The following is a 24596-nucleotide window of genomic DNA, read 5'->3' as shown; positions in this document are numbered from 1 at the left end:
AACCGTCCAGGAGGATCTCGACGAGCAGCCATTTTCCAACAGACAGGGTTGGCCGACAGAAGCGTCTCACGTAGTGACACCAGGTCAGGCCTCCCTGGTGGCATTCGGTAAAGATTTCCCAAATAGTGACTGGCTGGGGCGCCCTCGGGTTCCCAAGCCACGTTCCCTTAAAGGAACCCCTTCTGTTGAATGGGTTGGTTCTTGGTTCATGGCTCACCATAGGGAATGCTGTCACTGACAGCCACCAGAGGGGGATTGGTTCAGGCCTTTCAGTTGAATTTGCTTGTCCTGACAGTTGTCACCAGCAGTGGGCGTTTTTCCGACACAGCGCAAGTTCCCTTTCGAAAGGGAACGTCTCTGGTTACGACTGTAACCTTAGTTCCCTGAGTGCAAGACGCTGCGTTGCTTTGCCATGCCTCGGGGTCTATACCTGCCTGCCAACAGTCCCTTCAGACGAAGGTCGGCGGCACAGAAGAGGCATAGGAGGAAATGCGATGCTACCAAGCCGGCCACTCACAGATCTTGCAGCCTGCGTCGTCGCAACGTGTAGTTACATTTTTGTGGGGCGGTTTCAGGGACGAACCTGCTGCATATACTCGATACATAGCACTTTTCTGGGTACTCAAATCGCTTTTACATATAGAAGGGGGGAATTTCCTCAACCACCATCAATGTGCTGCATTTACCTGGATGATGCGATGGCAGCCATATTGCGCCAGAACGCCCACCACAGACCAGCTGATTGGTGGAGAGGAGACAGAGTGATGAAGCCAATCATTATATGGGGATTATTAGGAGGCCATGATGGCCAGAGGTCAATGGGCAAATTTGGCCAGGATGCCAGGGTTACACTCCTACTCTTTTTATATTTTAAGGATATCCTGGGATTTTTAATGATCAGAGAGTCAGGACCTCGGTTTAACGTCTCATCCGGTGGATGATGCTCTTTGACAGTACAGTGTCCCCATCACTATACTGGGGCGTTAGGACCCACACAGACCACAGGATAAGCACCCCCTGCTGGCCTCACTAACACCTCTAACAGGAGCTACCAGTTTTTTCCAGGAGGTCTCCAATCCAGGTACTGACCAGACTCAGTCCTGCTTAGCTTCAGTAGGAAACCAGTCTTGGGTTACAGGGTTATATGACCGCTGCGTTTTGCCCAAAGTTGAACAATCTTCAACTCTAGGTGGCGGCCGTTTTACTCAGCGTTTTCAGTGTGAAATACATGCTCAGCCCTTCGTTACGCTCCTGCCATTTTCAAAAACACAACACTCCCATTGAAAAGAATTGGAAAAAATATGCTAGCCGTGGGAAAAAGGCTTTAGTGGACACACGGCCTTAAAGAGGATTGCTTGGCTTTCCTCGCAGTGTATTGTTCCTTCTGTATGTAATTGATTACATTTCAGTGTGTCATAAATTCTTGTCCATAGACTGGACATGAATACAATCCTTACATACTATGTAAGTGGTCTTTAAAACTCCTGAGAATAACTAAAATTGCACTGACACAGCAAATGGCATAAACCTATTATCTGGGATATTCACTGTAGTGTTTTTGTAATAAAACTGTAAAACAATGTTATATGAAAATAAAGAATATCGAACTGTCATTAGTAGGTAATTATGCAGGAACTAATGCAGTAGGATGAGTATTGCGTTTGCTGAAGATGTGTGATGTTGTGCATGCTATATGCGTTTTTGGGTTTTGTCTGTAGAGTTTAAAGAGAAGGAGCCATAGTTTTACAAATTGTGCTACCAGTTGTCAAAAAATAAATAAATGGAGCAGCATGTTGTAATAAATATTCAGAATGAATGAAGGCATAAAGGCATGAAACAAAACAAGGTATTTCAAAGAGCTACTTCCATGAATGAAATCTAGAATTCTGTGGAGGTTTCTGCTTACCTCCAATGAGCATAGTACAAACAGAAAAGATCTTCTCAGCATCAGTGTTGGCACAAACGTTTCCAAAGCCCACACTCGTCAGACTGCTCAAGGTAAAATACAGAGAGGCGATGTAGGCACTGCGAACCGAAGGACCACCAACCGTACTGTTCAGATAGGGCTTGTCCAAACGTCTGCCCAACTCATGCAGCCAACCTGACATAAAAAAAGAAACAAATGTTATACTGCATGTTAGTTCTGCACAATTTGGCCAAACACTCATTTTGCCAATTATTTTGTAATATATTTCTATTCTGGAACAAACAGAATAGAAATATAGTTGCTTTTTAAGGATGTTCACTCTTCAAAGGAGTATAACTCTTTACAAGAATCAACCAAGACCTTTTTCAGTGACCACAGTCAAGTTAAACAATATGAATGTGAATACGTTGCGTGCCCAAATGCATGTTATAAGTGACTCTGATTCAGGGTACATGCAGAGATGGGGCTTGTATGAGGCAGAATTTACTGGCAGACACATCTTCCTCAGTTTCATACATGCCAAAAACTGATGAATAGCTTGTATGCGCTCGACTGTGAAATGAGCACACATAACACTGGGCAACTTTTTAAGTGATATTGCTGGGCAATGTTGCCATCAATGGGTAACCAGGTGAGACACAGGCCCACAACCAATCTAAAGTATCCAGATAGAAATGTGTTGCCCTTTCACAAAGGGAGAGTTCCCAAGCAACACTGTTCAAAAAAATTGCCCCTTGTACCTATAGTCACTGCAGTTGGAAATCTTACCAATTTTTTTTTTTTTTTTAACAATCTTTAAGACCGAGAACTAAAAATTTCCATTGATTTGGCAGAAAATACATTCAATAATATTTTTAAAATTACATTAATTATTTTTTCACTCAGACACAACCACCACCAAAAATACAGATATGTACCAAAAAATTTACCTATCAACCAATTTGCATTTTTACATACATAAACTGAATATAAAACTATACAAGACAAAGTTTTAGTGCATTTTGGATGTTAAATTTACTGCTGTACCAAACAAAGTTGGTAAGGAGGAGAACTGAAAAAGTGACCTATTGAAAAATGTGTCCTTGAAATTGTAAAAATCTGTGAACAGAGACTAACAGCTAACTTTGAGACACAAAATGGGTAGATACAGTGTGGTCAGAATTATTGGCACCCCTGGCAAATTTGATCAAAGATGGCTGTGATTTTAATTCTGCATTATCCTTTTGATCTTTCATTAAAATCAAACCTATCATTGAAGTAAAATAACAGAGAATATGTATATAAAGTAAATGTATTGAAATTAATAGAAATGATTATGCTTAAACTGACGAATTCACACAAAATCGTGTAAAAATGCCTGTCTTTTTGAGTGTCCTATAATATAGTTGGTTAATATGTCTTAAGTGAACAGTGTAATTTTACATTTAATTACATTATTCTGTAAAATCCAACAGCTGTTCTTACTAAGACTTTTTAATAAACTTTACTTAATGTCCAATAATTTGTTGAACTTACTTAAAACAATTTAGTAATCTAAACTATTTGCATGCTATGCCTTTGTTACTTAGAAAGCCCAAGTAAACATTACTTGACTGGTTTGAGTACCATTTTGCCAAACCAAACCAAAAAAAAAGTTCCCCCGGCGATTTTTGAGGCGGGGCAATTTTTAAGAGACATTTGAATCATTTTCTCCAGAAAAAATCCCAGTTATCTGATTTCAAAGGAAGGGAAGTTATATTATATATAAAATAGCTATATAATATAACTATTTCATGTCAAATAATGATATTTCAAAAATGTTTTCTTAATATTTATGGCATAAACTTTTAATTGGGTTGATATAATCCCCCTATATCTGTGACAATAGCAGTTGACAATGCGTGAGTCACACACAGACTTCAACATTCAGCATGCAAAACACAACAATGGTAACTAGGATTTTTTAAATTTAATTGTTTTATTTTTTATTATTAATAAGACCTTTACGATGTTATTTGTTGTCGTTATTGGGTTTATACTGACAAAAGACAAATGTTAAAATAAAGCCAAAAATAGTCAAATGAAGCAATTAATTTATTCATGCCGCTATGCACTCTGGGAGTATGCTTCCTCAGATCACAGATAGAATTAAGTTAACAAAACTTAAACGGTTTAAGTAAGAACAACTTCATGGAATTAAGTAGTGCTTACTTAATTGAATTAAGACAATGAGTTTGCACAATTAAATTAAGTAAAAGGAACAAATTCGTTTTTTACTGTGTACCTGAAAACAGTAACTACAGTTGAAACTATCTGAAAAGCACTGTTTATTTAATTTGTATGTTTGTTTTATTGTATTTAATTAGCTATTTGTAGTTGGATTATTTGTACTTATTATTACTGTTTACCTGTCTTTAATATTGTTTTAAATTGACATGAATTTGCCTTTAGTTTTTGCTGTAGTATCAAAATTGTAATAGAGAATTGTGATATTTCACTGGTATCTAAACATTTGAACCACTGACCCAAACACCCCAGTAGAAAAACATCCTTTGCATTGAGTCTTGACTAAGCAACTTTAAATATGTGCTGTTCAATTAAATAAAAGATTAAATATGATAGAGCAATAAAATGAACAGTGAAAGTAACAGGGGGGCTGAACATTTTAACAGTCATAATTAAGCATTAAAGGTCAAGTCAACACCTCAAACTCGTGCTCCTCAAAACATTCCTGAACCATTTTAGCTTTGTGGCAGGACGCATTATCCTGCTGAAAGAGGCCACAGCCGCCAGGAAATACCGTTTCCATGAAAGAGTGTACATGGTCTGCAACAATGCTTAGGTAGGTGGTATGTGTCAAAGTGACATCCACATGGATGGCAGGACCCAAGATTTCCCACACTGTAAAAAATTATTTAGAAAAAAAGTTACCTGGTTGCCTTAAAATTTTGAGTTCATTGAAATAAATGTTTTAAATACAATGAACATTTTTTGAGATTCAACAACCTTTATTAAAATCAAGATTTATCAAAATCAAAGATTTTGTAAGCATATTGGGTAAGTGTTTGTGTTTTATTTCTGATGACACAGTGAAACATGCCCAATTGTGCTATTTTCATGATTTATCAATTTTTTTTATGTGGTTCAGATACAATTATATTTTGAGTTTCTATTTATTAAACAAATGTCCTTCTTTGTATCAACTCAAATTTTTAATTTCAATAAACTCAAAATTTTAAGGCAATCAGGTTACTTACTTTTTTTAAGTTAAACCAACAAAAACCAACCATTTTTTTTTACAGTGCAGCAGAACATTGCTTAAAGCATCACACTGCCTCTGCTGGCTTGCCTTCTTCCCATAGTGCATCCTGGTGCCATGTGTTCACACGCACCCAGCCATCCAAGTGATGTAAAAGAAAACATGATTCATCAGACCAGGCCACCTTCTTCCATCGCTCTATGGTCTAGTTCTGATGCACACATGCCCAATGTGCTTTCGGTAGTGGTAGTCTGTCAGAGGCTATGCATCCCTCACGAAACAAACTGTGATACACTGTGTATTTCTATCAGAACCAACATTAACTTCTTGAGCAATTTAAGCAGCAGCTCGTCTGTTTGATCGTATCACATGGGCCAGCCTTTTCTCCCCATGCGCATCAATGAGCCTTGGCCACCCACACTCTAAAAATGGCTGGGTTAAAAACAACCCAATTGGCAACCCAGCGCTGGGTAAATATTGGACAGAACCCATGCTGGGTTAAATTAACCCAGTGGCATTTTAACCCAGCAGGCTGGGCTGTTGAGAAAACCCAAAATCTAGTCAATTTTTTTACCATTAATGGATTTGCTATTCTGGGTTATTCTTGTTGGTTGTTCTTAAAATTTATCCTGTGCATTAGCTGTAAAACTAGACAATCATGAAAGAACAAATGAAGAATGCATATTTAGACTGTTAAAACAATCATTTTTATTGCTTGACAAATGGTACAACACACAAATGTGTTCAAATTGGCAACAATGACAACTACACACCTAATATATTCTGTAAATTTATTACGTTTAAATCAAACTTTTATTTTGATGGGTTGCGGTGACTTTTGATTGTCTGTGTTCATGATATGAAACGCGACCCCGTCATTCACACAGAGACGCAAAACATGGAAGACTAATATTTAAATAGTATTTAATATACACAGACACTGGTATATATTTGGCTACAGTCTGGAGCCCTGCGTGACGCGACTGAACGCAGCTGGGCGACCGAATATAACGTTAGTCTATTTGTGATACTATCGCAACAATTTTTAAATTTCAGTATGTACTTGGTACCGAAGAACTGATACTTGTGACATCCCTACATAAAACCATGTTTAATTTTCGAAAGGGGATCATGGTTCGGTGTAATCACAAACTGTAATCTATCGTCTCACATGCCTACCTAAACTAACACGAGTCAGTACATTGCATCTGATTCTGAGGTAAAACTTTTGTCGTCTTAACGTCATGTAAGCTTAAGAATTGTTGCCGCGAAGAAGAAAAAAAAATATATAATTATGGTAATTAAAATGATTATTAATGAAAACAAACAAACTTATCTTAAAACATCTGCAACCAGTGGCTTTGCCTTTTGCATTGTCCTTTCAAAATGACAGTTTGGGAGCGAATTTAAACTAATCAAGGCGGGAAGCACGTGAAACAACTAAGCGCTGGGTAGAATCAACCAAGCAGGTTTAACCCAACGACTGGAAATTTGAAACTACCCAATGGTGTTTAAAATGTGATAAAATACACCAACAAAAATTACCCAACAGTCTTAACCCAGCATTTTGGGTTAAAAAAACAACCCAGCATTATTTAGAGTGCATGACCCTGTCACTGGTTCACCTTGGACCTCTTTTGATAGATACTGGCAACTGCAGACAGAGAACACCCCACAAGAGATGCAGTTTTGGAGATGCTCTGACCCAGTCATCAAGCCAGCACAATTTGACCCTTGTCAAACTCTGTAAAATCCTTACGCTTGCCCATTTTTCCTAATCAGTGTTGTTATGCCTGACCGGTGTATATTTGTTAAACAAACAAACAAAAAATTCTGATTCATATTATTTTGGTCTCTCTACCTAATGCATTTAAAAATGAATAATGTTACAAGTTTTGATGAGTACAAAAATTTTGAAAATTAGGAAAGTCAGACAGTTACATCATCAGTGTGAGAGGTGACAATTCATATAAAAGTTAAGTTAGGGTTAAGCAGTGTCCCTGCGTGTCTATATAATGAACACAGAACTGTACAAACAATAGAACTAATGAAACCATACAGCAGACTTAACTTTGTCTGGCAAAAACCTCCTTCCTCCAAACATTTTGCAATGGCCAGTGCCAATCTTGTTTGGATGGTATTATGCAAATTCTGGGAAAATGGGGCACAAAAATGGGATGGTTTAATCAATCTGACATGTTTAAATGGAACTGAGGTGTTATCACAAGTACTTAGGGCTCAGTGGTTCATGTAGGTTGTCAACAAACCAGAAAATTGGTGGTTCAATCATCAGTTCATAGGCCGTCTGTCAAAAGTGCTATATAAATGCAGTCCATTTACCATTTACTTCTGAGGATCTAATCAATGGATGTGTCGGAATTGGTCGGGTTAGTAACATCAAATCTTTAAAAGGTACTCAGAGTATTGTTTTTAAACACTTGGTAGCAAATCAAGTTGTGCATACAGCAGAACTATATTTCACTGTGATTGATCATGCTATTGAAAAGAAAGAATGTTTATGGTACAGCTGTTTGTAGAGTTCCACAATGGTCTATTTTTGCAGTTTAAACCCTAAACAGCTTGTAAACACCCCCGATGGTCATTTTACACTGGTCAAATGGTCTCTTCCTAAGTGGTTCTAAGAGACTTGCTCTGATTGAGTGTTTTTTCTAATGATGCAATGATGCTCAAACATCCTATATAACCTTCACATAACACCAATCAGCTTTTTTCTATGATGTATTTGATTGATCAGATTATGTAAATATATCTCACCAATGTCCCAGGCTCCATTGGCATTGGTCTCCATCTCTTTGCGCCCGATGATATACCAGATGCAGGCCATCCAGTGAGCCAGCAGAGCAAACATCGACATGAGCAGTGTTAGCACCATGGCGCTGTACTGCGAATATCTGTCCAACTTCTGCAGCAGTCTTAACAGACGCAGCAATCGCACAGTTTTCAGCAGGTGCACTAGAGATGTCTTGAACAAGCACAAACATGTGCAGTGTGTCAATAACCTGTAACTTTTAATCACATAAAAATCATGGTGCAGCCACAGAACTTTTTAAAAGGACCTCTGGAGATTTAATTTGAATAATCATACTTTCTCCTTTCCACTATTTTAAATAAGCCATTTGATTCTACAATAGTTTCTACAATCACACATGTGAAAACAGTTCATACAAGATGGGAACTCACAACTGTAATGTTAAATGCATAAAGCAGGTCAAAGGGCAGCGCGGCCACCAGATCCACAAAGAACCACGTGGTAGCATAATGCAGACAGATGGAGCGAGGCTCGTACACCACCTGTCCCGATTGACTCACGTAGGTGGTGCGAAAGTTAAGAATGATGTCTGAAAGAGAAAAGCTGTTTAGTGACTTTTGCATGAAAGTCTTACTTAGTCTTACAATTAGACTGGGGAAAAAATGAATCGTCATATTTTCAAGTTCTTGCATCATATGCTTAGCATGAGAAATATAAAATATAGCCCAACACAACTACAAGACAAACTCTTGATATATTAATGATGATGACTGCAGTTTGATGTGCCGATGGTACCCCATCTAATGCTAATAGGTCACTCAAATGTTCTACAGTTCAGATTCTTGCTTTCTTAGTAAACTCACCCAGAATAAAAAGCATTTCCACTGCAATGTCACTAACTATTGTGCTCCTGCCTGCAGTCTCCAGGTCGCTGTATGGTGTGAAACACACATTGTACGGCACGGTCACAGCAACATAGAATGTAGCCAGCAGAATCATCCAATCCCACAATGCCTTGGATACACTGTAATGCAGCAGGATGAATCGAGACTTCTGCACTGCTGCCACTTTGTACTCAGGCAGGGATGGTTTTTCAAACATGTCCTGAGGAGAGAAAGCTACAGATAAGTTCTCATATCTCAGTTCTCGATATCTTCAAGGCAGCTGTGAAATTAAATGAAGAGTAAATAAGGAGTTTTGCTGAAGTCTTTTGCTTCTCATATGTTTCTCCCGTGAAAGTTTGTTTAAAGGGGACCTATTATGCCCATTTTTACAAGGTGTAATTTAAGTCACAGGTCTGAAGTTTCAGCTTAAAATACCTCACAGATCATTTATAGATCCATGTTGTAATTAAATACCCATTTCTGACCACAGTCAAGAACAGGCTGTTTTCATGCATGTGCCTTTAAATGCAAATGAGCTGCTGCGTGCTGGCCCCTCTCCACACAGTTCCTGCCTAAATTCATTACCTGGAGGGCAAAACAAGGCTTTCCTACATTGTCCGCCACCGCCAGTCATTTTTACCAGGTTTCTAGTCAGTATTAAAGCACTGAGACAGTGATATTAAAATACCAAATTCAATATAAACCTTATTGATGTTGCATGTACAGTCACTGCCAAATACTAACAAGACATCTGCTTGGTTTTGATTAGCATCTATATCGTGATTACTCTCACGGATAGCATAGTGCTTCTTTCATCATTAAAGTTTATTTCCACGCATTTTAAAGCTAAATTAGATTTAACTTCAAATGGATCGTTTTCTGAGTGCGCTTATCTGAAGCACTCACACAGTCTGTCAGTGTCACACAGAAGGCTGTCAGACCTCAAGTCTCATGAGTAACTTCTCTTTCACATTTTTTGTGTTTAAACTGACAAATACACATGGCATGGGTGGAAACGTGCAATTTACAGGGATAGTTCACCCCAAAATGAAAATGACCCAGAAATGGTGGCCAGTAATGCAATGAAAATAATGAAGTAATATTACAATAAAAATTTACCCTCAACACTGTAAACCCTAATGTTGTCTTTACTTAAACAAATCAAGAAATCTTGACTTAATATTACTAGTTTAGTCCGGAAACTCACAAATATAAGTTAGTATAACTTATTAACCTACAAAATACATAAACTTAAGATTTCAAGTTGTATGAACGCAAAATCATAACTAATTAAAATAGCTCGCACTGGTCTTGCTTTGATGTGATTGGCCATGCCAGGAGTTCTGTCTGGCAACAAGAGAACTAATTCACTGATTGGAGGATATTTACAAAAGGCGGTCCTTTTCGCCTCGTCTGTTTGCTGATTCAAATTAAGATGGAGACTTTTTCATTGCGTGCAAACTTAAATTCGTAAGTTACTAAACCTAACAATAATATGTGAACTAACGTATAACTAACCAGATTGACTTTATTTTTGTTTTAATGAAAATAATAGTTTCGTTGGAAGTCATCATGATGAAGATAAGTGTTTGCTTTAGTTGGGCTCTTGACCCTTGACAATGTAATATTAGTGTTTCTCTGGCTGCTTTGTGGTTGTGAGACACATATGTTGTGGAACACAAAGTCAAGAGAAAATATCATGATGTGATGCTGTTAATTCTTTGATGATAATAACATCATCATGTAATGACAGAATCCATGATCTCATATGGAGTCTAATGCTCTGATTGTCGAAGCGGTTAATAATAGTTTTGAAGAATTAATAATAATAACCATGAGATCTTTCACTGTTATGGTAATTGAACTTTAAAAAAAATGATAATCTATGATATATATTAAAAAAAATATATATATTCCAATTAACAGATCAACTCTGAACATCAAAAAGCTACAAAAACATCAGAAGAAAACAGCAAAAGTAAAAGAAAATGGTAAGAATCAAAGAAAATGAGTCAGAATTTAAATGCATAATTTATTCATGCATAATTTCCGCAATGCATGTTGGGACCCATGGGGAAGTTTTGATTGGTTGGTACCCAGCACTGAACTGTGTATCCAGTTTGGTGAACTTAGCAATTTAAGTACAGTGAACGTGAGCACCAAGTTAAGTGAACTTAAATATACAAGTTTTGGGAGACTCCATTACTCAATTGAATTGAGGGAACGAGTTTACTCAAATCAATTGGGTTGAATCAACTCATTAGGGTTTTCAGTGAAGCCATCCTAGGTGACATTCTTTTTTCAGACGAATACAATGACGAGTTAATGCAACACGAATGCAATCATGGCTAATCCAAGCATTATAATGGCAGTAAATGGCTGGATTACTTTTATAATGGATGGATGCACTTTTTTGAGCTTCACATTTTGGGCTGCCATTCACTGCCGTTATAATGCTCAGAAGAACCAGGACATTTTTTAATATAACTCGGATTGTATTCGTCTTAAAGAATAATGTCATGTACACCATAGGATGTCTTGAGGGTGAGTAAATCATGGGATTTTTTTTTATTTTGGGGTGAATTATCCCTTTAAGAGGCGGTAATATTACAATAAAAATAAGAAATCTAAGTGGCTTGCTGAGAAAGTTTTGGTTTGGTAGATGCACCAGGGGCCTGATTATAGCATTTAAACTCAGAAAAAGTTTCTAAAACACGGAAAAAGATTTTCTTGATATGTCCCATTTAACTTGTGAAAATGTATTTCATTGAAAATGTGAATGCATTATTAAATATTTTAAGGCAAGTGTAAAATACTTTTTGTGTCATCTTTCTTTTTTGCTTGTGGACTTCTTAGGACTTGTTTACACAGAATGCATTTTTGCTTTGAAAAGGGAATGGGGGAAAAAAGTTGAACTGAGCCTAATGGTATACACATAGCCGCTAAGTTAAGACTGTGTCTTAAGAACTAGCCTGATTAACTAGCAATTAGCTAAGGCTAATCAACTGGATTCAAATTAGACCATGCAGTCTAACTTTTCACAACTGTAAAAAAATGATGACCAGTCTTGAAGGAAAAAAATGATGACTAACTTGTAAGGCTAGTTTAAGCTGTTTATGGAACCAGACCCTGATTTTAACTTGAATGCTGTTTTTAAATGCTGTGTCATGAGCAAGATGCTGCGAAACATGCAAGATTCAGGCACAATGGTTATACACATCTGTCTACATAGAAAAAATAATGGTAGGAGCACATTGGGATGGAAAAACGCATTCTAATGGTCCCTTATGCTGTCACGTGATTATTATGCAGAAATTAATCTCTAAATATCCTTTTCAAATGTCACAAAAATGTCACTGCTATACTTAACTGTCTCGTGCTTTTCATTGAAGAAATTACAGAATAATCTTATTCATTAAAAAACAAGAAACTACATTTAATCTTCACTTGTAAGGACATCACACAAGAGATGATAAATCTGGGGTTTTCTTTAATTTAACTTTTACATCACATAAGTCAGGGCAAGGGGCGAGCTCATGGTCTTTGCTCAGGATTAGTTTGAGGCACCAAATCAAGTTGTTTCTAATCCACCATGCTCTCATCTGCCACACTCTTCATTAAGATTAAAGAACAGACCCACAATTCAGCTAAACACACTCCAGTACCTCATGCCTTTAAATACTCTCTCTGAAGATACATTGTGCACTAGGAATCTGACAATATTTCTTTAATATAATCAAATATATTCCAGGACCCTAAATCCACAGACACTTTTTTCAATGATTAATGTTTGATTTGTCAAGTATAAATTTGTCAAGGGTTAAACATGTGTTAAGGAATCTCTAAGCTCTTTTTAAATCAAAGCCGCACCTCCTTGCAAGCAACCATCATTACACTTAAGGTGTTTGTTAATATTGATATTCTTCCCATAGTGCATCCTGGTGCCATGTGTTCCCCAGGTAAGCGACACACACGCACACGGCCATCCACATGATCTAAAAGAAAACGTGATTCATCAAACTAGGTCACCTTCTTTGCTCCGTGGTCCAGTTCCCATGCTCATCTGCCCACTGTTGGTGCTTTTGGCTGGACAGGGGTCAGCTTGGACACTTTGAGTGGTCTGGCTATAGTGCCGTGATGAAGGGACAATAAGTGTTATTCACTTCACCTGTCAGTGGTCATAATGTTGTGCTTTATTAGTGTATATAGACATAAAATAAAATACCTGGCTTTAATATAAATAGATTTTAATATAAATCTGTCAGTGGTGTTATTTAAATGGCAAATCTCAAATGGATTATCATTCTCATTGCCAAACAGTGTTAAATGTGGACAATAAGCCCGCATTATAACAATTTTAAATGCTTTGAAGCAGGGGCGTAGCACCAAATTTTGGGCCCTGGGTACAAACCATTTTGCTGGGCCCCCCTACTATGTATGTGTATGTATAGAAAACGGACTTCCCTGCCTTGGGCCCTGGTTACTCAGTACCCTTTATCCCCCCAGTCCCACACCCCTGCTTTGAAGCAATGTGTATTTTGAAAAGTACTGTACAAATAAAACTGATTTGAATTAAGGACACTAGTCTGATGCTAATAATGCTGAATAAATGGTCTCAGTTGTTCCTTTCCCATTTTATGTGGCTGAAGTAATCAAAGGAACTTACATTTTTTGTTTAAAAAAAATTGCTAGAATGTCTGATCGCATCAGTAACACAGGCTTTTTGCCTTTCCTCACAGGTCAGTAGACTGTAATGAGTAGAAATGATTGAACAACAATAATGATTGAAATGGCACCTGGATCCCCATGAGCACAGTATCTCTTATACAGACCTGAGCCATCAAAAGTATTAAATGTTTATGAATTTATAGCTGTCATGGAGTTACATTTTTGCTATAGAATCTCCAGCTTTATTTGCCAAATTATTATTTATTGAAAACCACATAAACATTTCTGACACTAACATGTTGCTAAGAGAATAATGTTTTATTTATGTGGCCAGTGAAAATATTGGCTGGGACATTCATGAACTACTGGGCCAAAAATCCTTATTGTTGAGCCCTGCTCATGATGCTTTTGTTTGCCTATTTTTCTCTCAGTCAGTTGGAGTGTGATCGAACGAAGCCAGGTGGCTCTGCTGAGAGCAAAGCCAAGCTGAAAGCATGGCCATCTGTTACCAGGAGTGATCGGAAGTGCAGCCTGCCAGTCTGGCCTCCTGTTTCGCCATTGCCATGTGACATGTGACATGTGACACAGAGAATTAAACATCCTATACTTCTGGCCTGCACCTTTTACACTCTTTGAACAAGTCAAAATGTCACTAGAAAATGTGATCCTGCACACCCTTATGAAAAAGAAGTATACTTCAAGTTAATTTTATGAAGTATACTTAAGTAATGCTCAAGTATATTTTTAAGTATACTAAAAACCTGATTCCTAAAAAGTTGGCACACTGTACAAAGTATGAATAAAAAAAGGAATACAATGATTTACAAATATCATAAACTTATATATTTTTTCACAATAGAATATAGATAGCATCAAATGTTGAAACTGAGACATTGTGATTTCATGAGAGCTACACATTTCAAAAAAGGAAGAAAAGGGCAACTTATTATGTCAATTTTGCAACATGATTGGGTATGAAAAGAGCCTCTCAGAGTGGCAGTGTCTCTCAGAAGTCAAGATGGCCAGAGGATCACCAATTCACCCAAAGCTGCAGCAAGAAATATTGGAGCAATCAGAAAGGAGTTTCTCAGAGAAAACTTGTAAAGACTTTGAAGTTATCATCCTCTACATTGCATAATATTATCCAAAGATTCAGAGAATCTGGAACAATCTCTGTGTGTAAGGCCGGAAAACCATACTGGATGAAGGTGATTTTCATGCCCTCAGATGGCACTGCATCACATACAGGAATGCTACTGTAATGGAAATCACAACATTGGCTCAGGAATACTTCCAGAACATACTTGTCGGTGAACACAATCCACTGTGCCATTTGCCGTTGCCAGCTAAAACTTTATAGGTAAAAAAAGAAGCCATATCTAAATATGATCCAGAAGCACAGACGTTTTCTCTGAGCCTTGTTTAAAATGGACTGTGGCAAAGTGGAAAACTCTGTGGTCAGACGAATCAAAATTTGAAATTCTTTTTTGGAAAAATGGGATGCCATGTCATCCAGACTAAAGAGGACAAGGAGAACCCAAGTTGTTGTCAGCACTCAGTTCAGAAGTCTGCATCTCTGATGGTATGGGGTTGCATGAGAGCGTGTGGCATAGGCAGCTTACACATCTGAAAAGGCGCCATCAAAGCTGAAAGGTATATCCAAGTTCTAGAACAACATATTCTCCCATCCAGATGTCGTTTCAGGGAAGACCTTCTTTTTCCAACATGACAATACTAGACCACATCCTGCATCAATTACAACATCATGGCTGCATAGAAGAAGAATCTGGGTACTGAAATGGCCAGCCTGCAGTCCAGATCTTTCACCCATAGAAAACATTTGGCGCATTATAAAGAGGAAGATGTGACAAAGAAGACCTAAGACAGTAGCAACTAGAAGCCTGTTTTAGACAAGAATGGGACAACATTCCTATTCCTAAACATGTCTCCTCATTCCCCAGGCGTTTGCAGAGTGTTTTAAAAAGAAGAGGGGATGCCACAGAGTGGTAAACATGGCCTTGTCTCAACTTTTTTGAGATGTGTTGATGCCATCAAATTTTAAAATCAACTTATTTTCCCCTGTAAACATTTGATATGTCATTATGTTGTATTCTGAATAAAATATGGAAATTTGAAACTTCCACATTATTGCATTCTTTTTTTATGACTAGAAAAAAACAACAAAAAATAAGTTTGTCTGGATATAAGGAAAAGTAAATTTATTTTTAAGGCTAGCTAACTTTTGATTAGCCTAAACGAGAAGGCCTGAAAGCAGATGTCGAGGTTACGTTGTTTCTGCTCCATAAGTGAGTAACATCGGTTTTGCTATGTTTCATAGAACTGAAATATTCTGTTGTTGTAATGTTAGCTATAATAACATTTTTGCTTTGCTATATCTGTGATTAAGAGCAATCCAATCTTGCATTGCAAGTTTATACATTTTGGGGGCGAAACAATGAAGGGAGGGGTTGGTGTCAATTATAAACAGTGTTTTTTAGAAATCGCTTACTGCACCTTTAAGAATGATTATTAAATCTTAACTGATCAGTATAATCCACATTTAAATGTGAATATTTATTTTTTAAAGATATTCAGTTAAACTTTTGTGACATTTATGAATACATTAATGGTCTGTTAATCATTATATAATGCATGCTATTGGCTTAGTAATGTTGTGGTGTTTACTATGGCAAGCATCACTTTTACCATTGCTCTTTATGTAGGTTTGGAGATTTGAACAAACCTTAGCCCTAAGCACGCATCTCATCCCATACCCAGAAAACCCTTCAACCACATAGGCCAACAGTTAAACTGTAAATCAGTAAATGGCTTGATAATGTAATTTTTGCTCTTAGTGCAATGAGACATTGTAAAATTGCAAAATGTTCTAAACAGGTAACTTAAACTAGTTAAGTGCTGACTAAGTATATCATCTTTCTTGATAAAAAAGGTTAAAATTATAAACACTTAAATATAAAGGTTCTGTATGCATGGGTGATTTTTATCATACGTATTAGAGGTGTAATGACAGTACATTGATAAGGATAGATGTACCAATCAAATGACTTCTTATAAGGTATCGAACAATTAAAAATATCTATATATATTTTCATGTATATAAGATTTACTACAAGACTTGTTTGACTGTTATAAAGAGATGTCAAATTGGCAATGAGCTGTCGTCTAATATTCAATAAGTTTTAACAACTTTTTTAACAACTGGGGTATACGTCATATTGTTGTGTATAATGCAAGTACTCGAATTTTAGAGAGCACAGAAGACTTTGATTATTGCTCATCTCATTGCACAAGCCAGAGGACTGATGATCTCATGTGCGACTTGATTTTTTTTTTAATAATTTTTTTTTTAATAGTGTATTTTTGTTATAAATTTCGTATTCATTTTAATTGAGAGTTCAATGAAATATTCATGTTACTGAAAATATAACTGATTGTGTAAAATTGGTACATTATAAACTGTTTTTACACCCCTAGTATTTATAATAGAATGTCCATGAGAAATTATTGTTCATGCATGTACTCACCCGACTTAGGCTGACGTCATTTTTGCTGTCACGGGTAAACTGGCTGGTTAGCTGGTAAATCATGGTGTGACCCCTCCTTCTGGCTTTACTGAGATGAGAGTTTCCAGTGGTCCTGTTGTATGGCTTATTATCTGCACAAAATTAAAATAGACTTGAAAGTTTACAAATTATAAACATTTTTAAATGTCTAAATGTGTCGATTGTGCCAGTGTGTTCCATGCGTTTTAGAAGTTGTGTGTGTTTTGTAGATGCAACCACCAATTGTAAAAACCATATAAAACATTGATTTTATTAGATCATATAGTTTCTAAAATGTTGTGTTTTTAACTTTATATTTTTTTCCAATCTAAGAGTTTTTTCATTGTACAGTACATGTGCCCTCTAAACTTGTGATTTCTTATCAAATGTCGAAAAACAATAAGTGTTGACAATAAAATCAGTGCTTTCCAAGTTTTTTATTTGGTCAACATTTTAAAAAAAAAACTACTGAGAAAAATGTTTTTAGTGAATACAGTACCATCAGTTTTGTTGCTGTGATGGCTCTTGCCATATGTCTCTGTGATATCCTTGAATGAAAAGAGAAAAAGCACCATCTCCCCCTTCTCATTCTTAATTGGCACGATGTCCAACAGACACCAGAACGAACTTCCTGTGATAACACACCAAAAAGAAGTGTTACATAGAGATATACGTCTACCTCAGCTGTAAATTTGGGACAAACCTGGAAGACTTAAGTCTTACAGAGAACAATAGAGTAACAGGCTATCTAATGTTGGCATTGTGTTAAAAATAGAGCAATATATTTCCTGTATATAACCAAATTTGAGTTTTTCACAACAGCCACATATGACTAAAGGATTATGGAATAACTTTCTAGCAGTGTATTGTGAAAAGTGCTATATCAGGGGTTTTCAAAGAGTGGGGTGCCAGAGCATGTCAGGGTAGGTGCCCAGAGAGGTTCAAATTAGTGGAAACAATACTTTAAAAAGCAAAAAGTAGTAGTAGTTTTTTTGGACTATAGTCGGCATTATGTTTCCGATCCTCTGATCAGAATTTTGATCAGATCATTTTAAACCGTAAACTCCTGGAAAGTTTTCAGTCCAAGGATCCAGTAAGCGAATGCATCCAAACAGCCAGTCTAAAACAGCCCTAGTGCAGAGGCAAAACCTGGTCAATTTCATCAGAGATGGTGTACTTGGCTTCAAAGCATGATCTCTCTCCTATTCTGTGATTGTTGCGAAACAGCCTATGCCGTTTCTCATCTTGCTTTGAAATACAGACTGAACGGTGGATCCAAACACCCAATCACTGCATGAGAATATGACAAGCAGCTGCGCTAGAAATGTTTTGATGGATGACAACGATTATAATCAAGGTAAAGATGATTACAGTGTCATACAGAAGTCGTACATTAGGCACAGAGAGGAAGTCTGTTATTGATGCGCATACCGTGTGTGTGCGGAACTCTCGGCACACTGATTACTATTGAAATTTTTTATTTTTTATTTGGGAGGCATCGTTGTGTATGATTTGTCAAAAAGGAGGCACACTGTCTTTGACTTTGAATAAACCTGACTTGACTTGATATTGCTTAAGGGTGTGGTATGTATGAATGACAGCTAGTGGTCAAAAAAGGGACTGCAGTCCAAATTCAAAATATTGGCGAGTTACGCGGGTTGCCAGCTTGAGGACACGCAACAGGAGTGTGGAGGACACTTAAAGTGGTACTTCAGCGCTGGGAAGATGAATGTGTATTTAAATTGGGTCATTAATGTAGTAGAATTGTGAAATTATTTTTTGAATTTGGTGCCTTCTATACTGAGAAATGCCATACAGTTTATTTGTGGCTCATGTGGATGGAAGACATCAACTCCCAGAATGCACTTGCTTCGCTGCCCTGGCCACTCCCAAAGCCAACATTACTGGATCACTGGATCACTGGATCACTTGCCCTCCGCAGCACCGTCGGTACCATTGTTTTCATTTTCATAGTAATAAAATAATTTAGTTCAGTTAGAGGACAGACACTATACTTAAAAACTGAATGTGTCAGTTCAATATAGTGCGAGCCAAAACCCGAAATAGTCAGACACGTTTCTTGTGTGCAAAGACATGCTAGAAAATGCACGCAACAGAAACTCATATGAACGCGCACATAATATGTTCAGCTAAATGAATGTAGTTTACTGTCTGCCACAAGTTGATCTTGTAATAAAGGTCTCATCGAGGAAAAACACACTAAATTTTTGTATTCATGGCATTTTTTAAATTATAAAAGTTAAATAATTATTTTTATAATAAAAATATTAATAATTAATCGATAGTTGATCGTTAATTCTCCCGACGATTGACTAAGAAAATTTAATCGAATGCCCATCCCTGTAATTTGTAAAGTACCATTGAAGACCTTGATTAGCTTGTTAACGTGGCTTATCATTGGATGTTTCAGGATGCATCTTCTCATTCATTCCTACCTTGAACTTAAAGGTACTCTTTAATCTAACAGTTCAATAACTATAGTATGCGTATTTTCTACATTGTTTTAACTGAATAGCCAGAGGATAACTGGCATCCTGAAAACTGCTTACGGTTGAGCATTATTCCCTAAATTATATGCATTTTTTTATTATCATGGCAGTGGTTACCTAATATATTAGTTGTTAACTGAAGTTAGTAAGGTATTATAACTATAGTATTATTACCATTCTTCTTGTAGAACTGCACCTCAGCCTGGTACTCCTCCTTGCCCTCCAGAGCTTTCTCCACACCCTGAGTAACCTGTTCACTAGTGCCCAAGCCATAGAGGAAATGACAGCTGCAGTTCTTCTGCATCACCTCTGTTCGTCCGTACCCCGTCAACTCACAGAATCCATCGGAACAGTATACAATGGGATAGCCACGGTGACCCTGAGCATTCCCAAGGAGGAAGTTGCTGTCTGAGGGACAAAAAAGTGATATTGATATTAATGTTTTGAAAGACATTGTAAAGCTAGTCGAGGGTATTGTGTTTTATGCAGTACTGTTTTATAATTTCCAAATCAATATACCCTCTTTGCGGTCTTTGCATTTGACCACTTGTCAGCTTAAAAGGGATGTTTATGGTATTCGGTTCAAGTGGATGTGTCATTTTGCTCAAGTTGAAGTGAATACTGCAAGTGTGTGAAGAACTTATAATAATATATATAGCGAAGTTCGTAGATTGGAAGGAAGGAGGCGGGAACCGGCGAACGTTCAACAAACTTTAATTTCAAAATAAATAAACAAAACGAAAGTAAAACCGCGGGCAGCCCCTCACGGACGACTGCCTGCACATACACACACATAATCAAACGCGGGCAGTCCCTCACGGATGACTGCCCGCACACACAAAACAAAACGTAAACAAAACATAACATAAATCCAGGCCTGGTCCTCTCTCGTCCTCCGCTGCCTTCGCTCCTCCTTTTATGCTCCCGTCCCTTGGCCGCGAGATGAGACCGGCGCGCCACGCAGCTTGCACTCATCACCATCACAACTCGTCACCGGCCCGCTCTCGCGGTCCCTTGCCCCGCTGCTTGCCACAATATATATATATATATATATATATACACACACACATACATTTATATATATATATATATATATATATATATATATATATATATATATATATATATATATATATATATATATATATATATACATACATTTATACACAAAAGCTCTATGCACACATTTTGATTAAAATTTTTGTAACTTTTTAATTATTACAGTGAAATATGAAATATACTGCAAGATGTTCTTATCACTAAGTGATAAGTGATATATTACGTACTATAATGTAATAGACTATCGCAGCAAGCCTAACCCTATCCCTCTAGGGGCTCTGCAGTATGCGTTACTCATTCTGGATGCCTTTCTGAAATCGAATTTAGGCTTTGGGTACACCCCTAGAACCTGCTTTACTTAACTTATACATTTGAATGTGACCTTACACTTAACTACCCTAGTTTGAAATACTCTGGGAGTGTTGTAGAATTGTGAATCCATTGGAATACTCAGGGATCTATAGGTCTTCGGGTAGGTGGACAGTTAAGAGGGTCAAGACCAAGTCGTTGAGTAGCTATTTATCTCTGACATGATAGTTTAGCTGTGCCAAATTTAAGGGAGGCTCCCCTTTTTCGTGGCCGTATTTAATTATCATAAATATAATCAACTGTGGCCAGCACAGTGGTTCAGAGGGTATCACTGTTGCTTCACAGTAAGAAGGTCCCTGGTTCAAGACCCGGCTGAGCTAGACCTTTCTGTCATTTGAGAGATGGTCATCTCCTTGTCAGTATGCCCAAAAAGGGCATCCTCCACCAGGCTGTGGATTGTGATTTGGCCATTCTGTCTGCAACGTCTACACCTTTGACTGCCAGCATTCATTACCAACTATCCTTTGAAAGATCTGATTCTGAGCATGTTTTCCAACAGCCTCTGCAGACCGAACGATGGTTTCACTTTACATGAAGCTTTAAACTGGAGCATGTGCAATTAGGGAGGGGAGTCCTTTGATGATAAAAGCTGAAAATCCCCCTCTACGGATGCCAAAGGGGCTGCAAAGGGACCAGGACGACTGATCTGTGTAAAGGAAAGAATGAATTTGAGCAAAAACCTCCTTCCATCAGTAAGGGCATTGAAGATGATACGTGGCTGGGTCTTTCAGCATGACAATGATCCCGAGGGTGGTCCGCCCCCTCTTCGCAGGGTCCCGGAACAGTCAGGTCAGTCGTTCTCTGCCGGTTCGCCGCTTCAGGGCGCTGCACTTGCAGTTCAAAGTACACCAGAGGCCAGCCTCGAGAGGCCGGTACCCTTAGTAGATTTTCTGGGCGAATGAAAATGTCTATGAATATATCTCAATGGGTCCTGCAGATAGTGGAGAGGGGGTACGCGATTCAGTTCAGAAGGCAACCACCTCCTGTCAACGGTGTCCTACTCACAGTGGTAGGCCCGGAGCAGGCTCTGGTTATGGCACAAGAAGTAGAGACTCTTCTGCGAAAGGGGGCTATAGAGAGGGTTCCCCCTCCCAGCAGGGAGTCAGGGTTTTACAGCTGTTACTTCATTGTACCAAAGAAGGATGGAGGGCTGCGCCTGATACTAGATCTGTGTCTATTAAATCGTTCTGTAGGGAAGCTCAAGTTCAAGATGCGTACACTCAGAAAGATAGTGTCACAGATCAAGTCCGAGGACTGGTTTGTCACTATAGATCTCAAAGACACTTATTTCCATGTTTCCATCCTTCCAAAACACAGGAAGTTCCTGAGGTTTGCCTTCAGGGGAGAGGCATACCAATATCGGGTTCTTGCGTCTGCAAGGCATCCGCATACTCAGTTACATCAACGACTGGTTGATTTTGGCTCAGTCAGAGCATATGGCGGTTCAACATCGAGATGTTGTCCTCGCATACATGAAGAGGTTGGGTTTGAGGTTAAACGCAAAGAAAAGTGTGCTTTCTCCGACTCAGAGGACCACTTATCTAGGTGTAGTATAGGATTAGATAACTATGCGGGCGCAATTATTGTCAGTACGCATAATGTCGATCCTGTCAGCGGTGAAAGAACCGAAGCTATATCGTTTAGTCACTGTCAAGCAGTTCCAGAAATTTTTAGGCCTCATGGCAGCTGCGTCCAACGTGATACCTTTTGGCCAGGTGAACATGAGGCTGTTGCAGTGGTGGCTCAGAGCCAAGCCACTTTGCACGATCAAGGTCACGCGGCGATGCCTTTGTGCTCTGGTCATCTGAAAAGATCATCGGTTTCTGTCCCAGGGACCTGTGTTTGGAGCTCATGTTCGCCGCGTCACGCTTACGACAGATGCATCTCACACGGGTTGGGGGGTGACCATGAGTGGTCACTCATCCCAAGGTCTATGGCAGGAACATCAGCGCTCGTGGCATTTAAATCGCCTAGAGATGATGGCAGTGTTTCTGGCTATGAAACACTTCCTGCAAGACCTCAAGGGTCACCATGTGCTAGTCAGATCAGACAACACGTCGGTGGTCGCCTACATAAACCATCCAGGGGGTCTGAGGTCTCGCCCCTTGTACAGGCTGGCACATCAGATTCTCCTGTGGGCCCAAGGGAAACTGTTGTCTATCAGGGCAGTTTATATCCTGGGGGTCCTGAATCAGGAAGCAGACATACTGCCAAGGCAGGGGACGAGGCATGGGGAATGGAGGCTTCACCTCGAGGTGGTGGAGCTCCTGTGGAAACATTTTGGGAAAGCAGAAGCTCCTCTGAGGGGACCCCGTTCCTAGATTCAGGTCTCTCGGTTGAGGTTGTTGAGACTATTCATCACTCCAGAGCTCACTCCACGAGGAAATTGTATGCACTAAAGTGGAGATTATTTACTGCTTGGTGCAGAGATCGCTAGTTGGACCAAGTTAATTGCCCGGTTGGTACAGTGCTGGAGTTCCTGCAGGATAGATTCTCAGCAGGGTTGACCCCCTCCACAATAAAGGTGTATGTGGGGGCCTTAGATGCTTTCCACACTCCTTTGGGTGGGGTTTCTTTGGGAAGACACCCGTTGGTGACTCGCTTCCTTCGTGGTACCTTGAGGCTGAGGCCGGTGGTTCGGATGAGGGTTCCGGCCTGGGACTTGGCCACTGTGCTCCAGAGCCTGTCTGTGGCTCCATTTGAGACTATAGAGGAGGTCTCGGACAAGTTTGTGACACTAAAGACAATCTTCCTTCTGGCTATTTCGTCTCTTAAAAGAATTGGAGACATTCAGTCCCTCTCAGTGGTTCCCTTGTGCTTGGAATTTGCACCCGGTATGGTGAAAGCTTTGTTCCATTCTAGACCGGGTTATGTCCCTAAGGTTCCCACTAATCCTAGGGGTCCTATTACTCTGCAGGCCTTCTGTCCTCCTCCCTTCCGGATGTCAGACCAAGAGAAACTCAATCTGCTATGCCCAGTTAGGTTGCTAGATCCGTATGTCCACAGAGCTGCCCTGTGGAGAAAGACTGATCTGTTTTGGGGCACCTTAAAGAGGGTTTCCTGCATCTAAGCAGAGGATGAGCAAGTGGGTGGTCGAGGCCATCTCACTTGCTTATGAGGCGGCCGGACAGCCTTCCCTCTTGGCTGTCCGAGCCCACTCTACCAGGGGTATGGCTGCTTCTAAAGCTTTGTTGTCTGGGGCTTCGCTCCAGGATGTTTGTAACACGGCAGGCTGGTCCTCGCTCTTACATTCATCAGGTTCTACGAACTAGACGGGGGAAGCTAGTTTCTGTTTGTGTTTGCGGGTGCTTTATAGTTTCCGGGTCTATGACGTCACCTGCCTATGACATCCCATCTTCCGATTGGACTGATTCGACACACGCTTCATGACGCAATCACGCAGAGGCGTTCTCACAGCGTTTCGACGCAGCATCTCGTTCCCTCTTCAGGGAACTAAGGTTACATGCGTATCCAAGATGTTTTTTCGGGCTCAAGAAGGTGGATTTTTTTTTAATGGTAATTTATGCTACACGGCAAACCTGCAGGTTTTATTCTGGGTTAGAGATCTCAATCCACAACTGGACCAATCAGCCGTGAGTTAATATGCA

General features: G+C 39.0%; 1 protein-coding gene across 1 annotated transcript in view; it reads right to left on the bottom strand.

Annotated features, from left to right (window-relative positions):
* Positions 1 to 24596, bottom strand: part of kcnh4b (potassium voltage-gated channel, subfamily H (eag-related), member 4b) — a 71787-nt gene that overhangs the window by 33854 nt on the left and 13337 nt on the right. The window contains exons 2-8 of the mRNA XM_067430196.1: positions 19735 to 19968; positions 17550 to 17681; positions 17033 to 17163; positions 8799 to 9039; positions 8367 to 8524; positions 7941 to 8148; positions 1907 to 2101 (exon numbers count right to left, since the gene is read on the bottom strand). Of these exons, the coding sequence (XP_067286297.1) occupies positions 1907 to 2101; positions 7941 to 8148; positions 8367 to 8524; positions 8799 to 9039; positions 17033 to 17163; positions 17550 to 17681; positions 19735 to 19968 (1299 nt within the window). The remainder of the gene's footprint in view (positions 1 to 1906; positions 2102 to 7940; positions 8149 to 8366; positions 8525 to 8798; positions 9040 to 17032; positions 17164 to 17549; positions 17682 to 19734; positions 19969 to 24596) is intronic.

The sequence above is a fragment of the Pseudorasbora parva genome, chromosome 21 (genome assembly GCF_024679245.1).
Source record: "Pseudorasbora parva isolate DD20220531a chromosome 21, ASM2467924v1, whole genome shotgun sequence".
NCBI classification, from domain to species: Eukaryota; Metazoa; Chordata; class Actinopteri; order Cypriniformes; family Gobionidae; genus Pseudorasbora; species Pseudorasbora parva.
The sequence above is the reverse complement of the archived record's forward strand: the minus strand, read 5'-3'. Positions and strand labels throughout refer to the sequence as shown.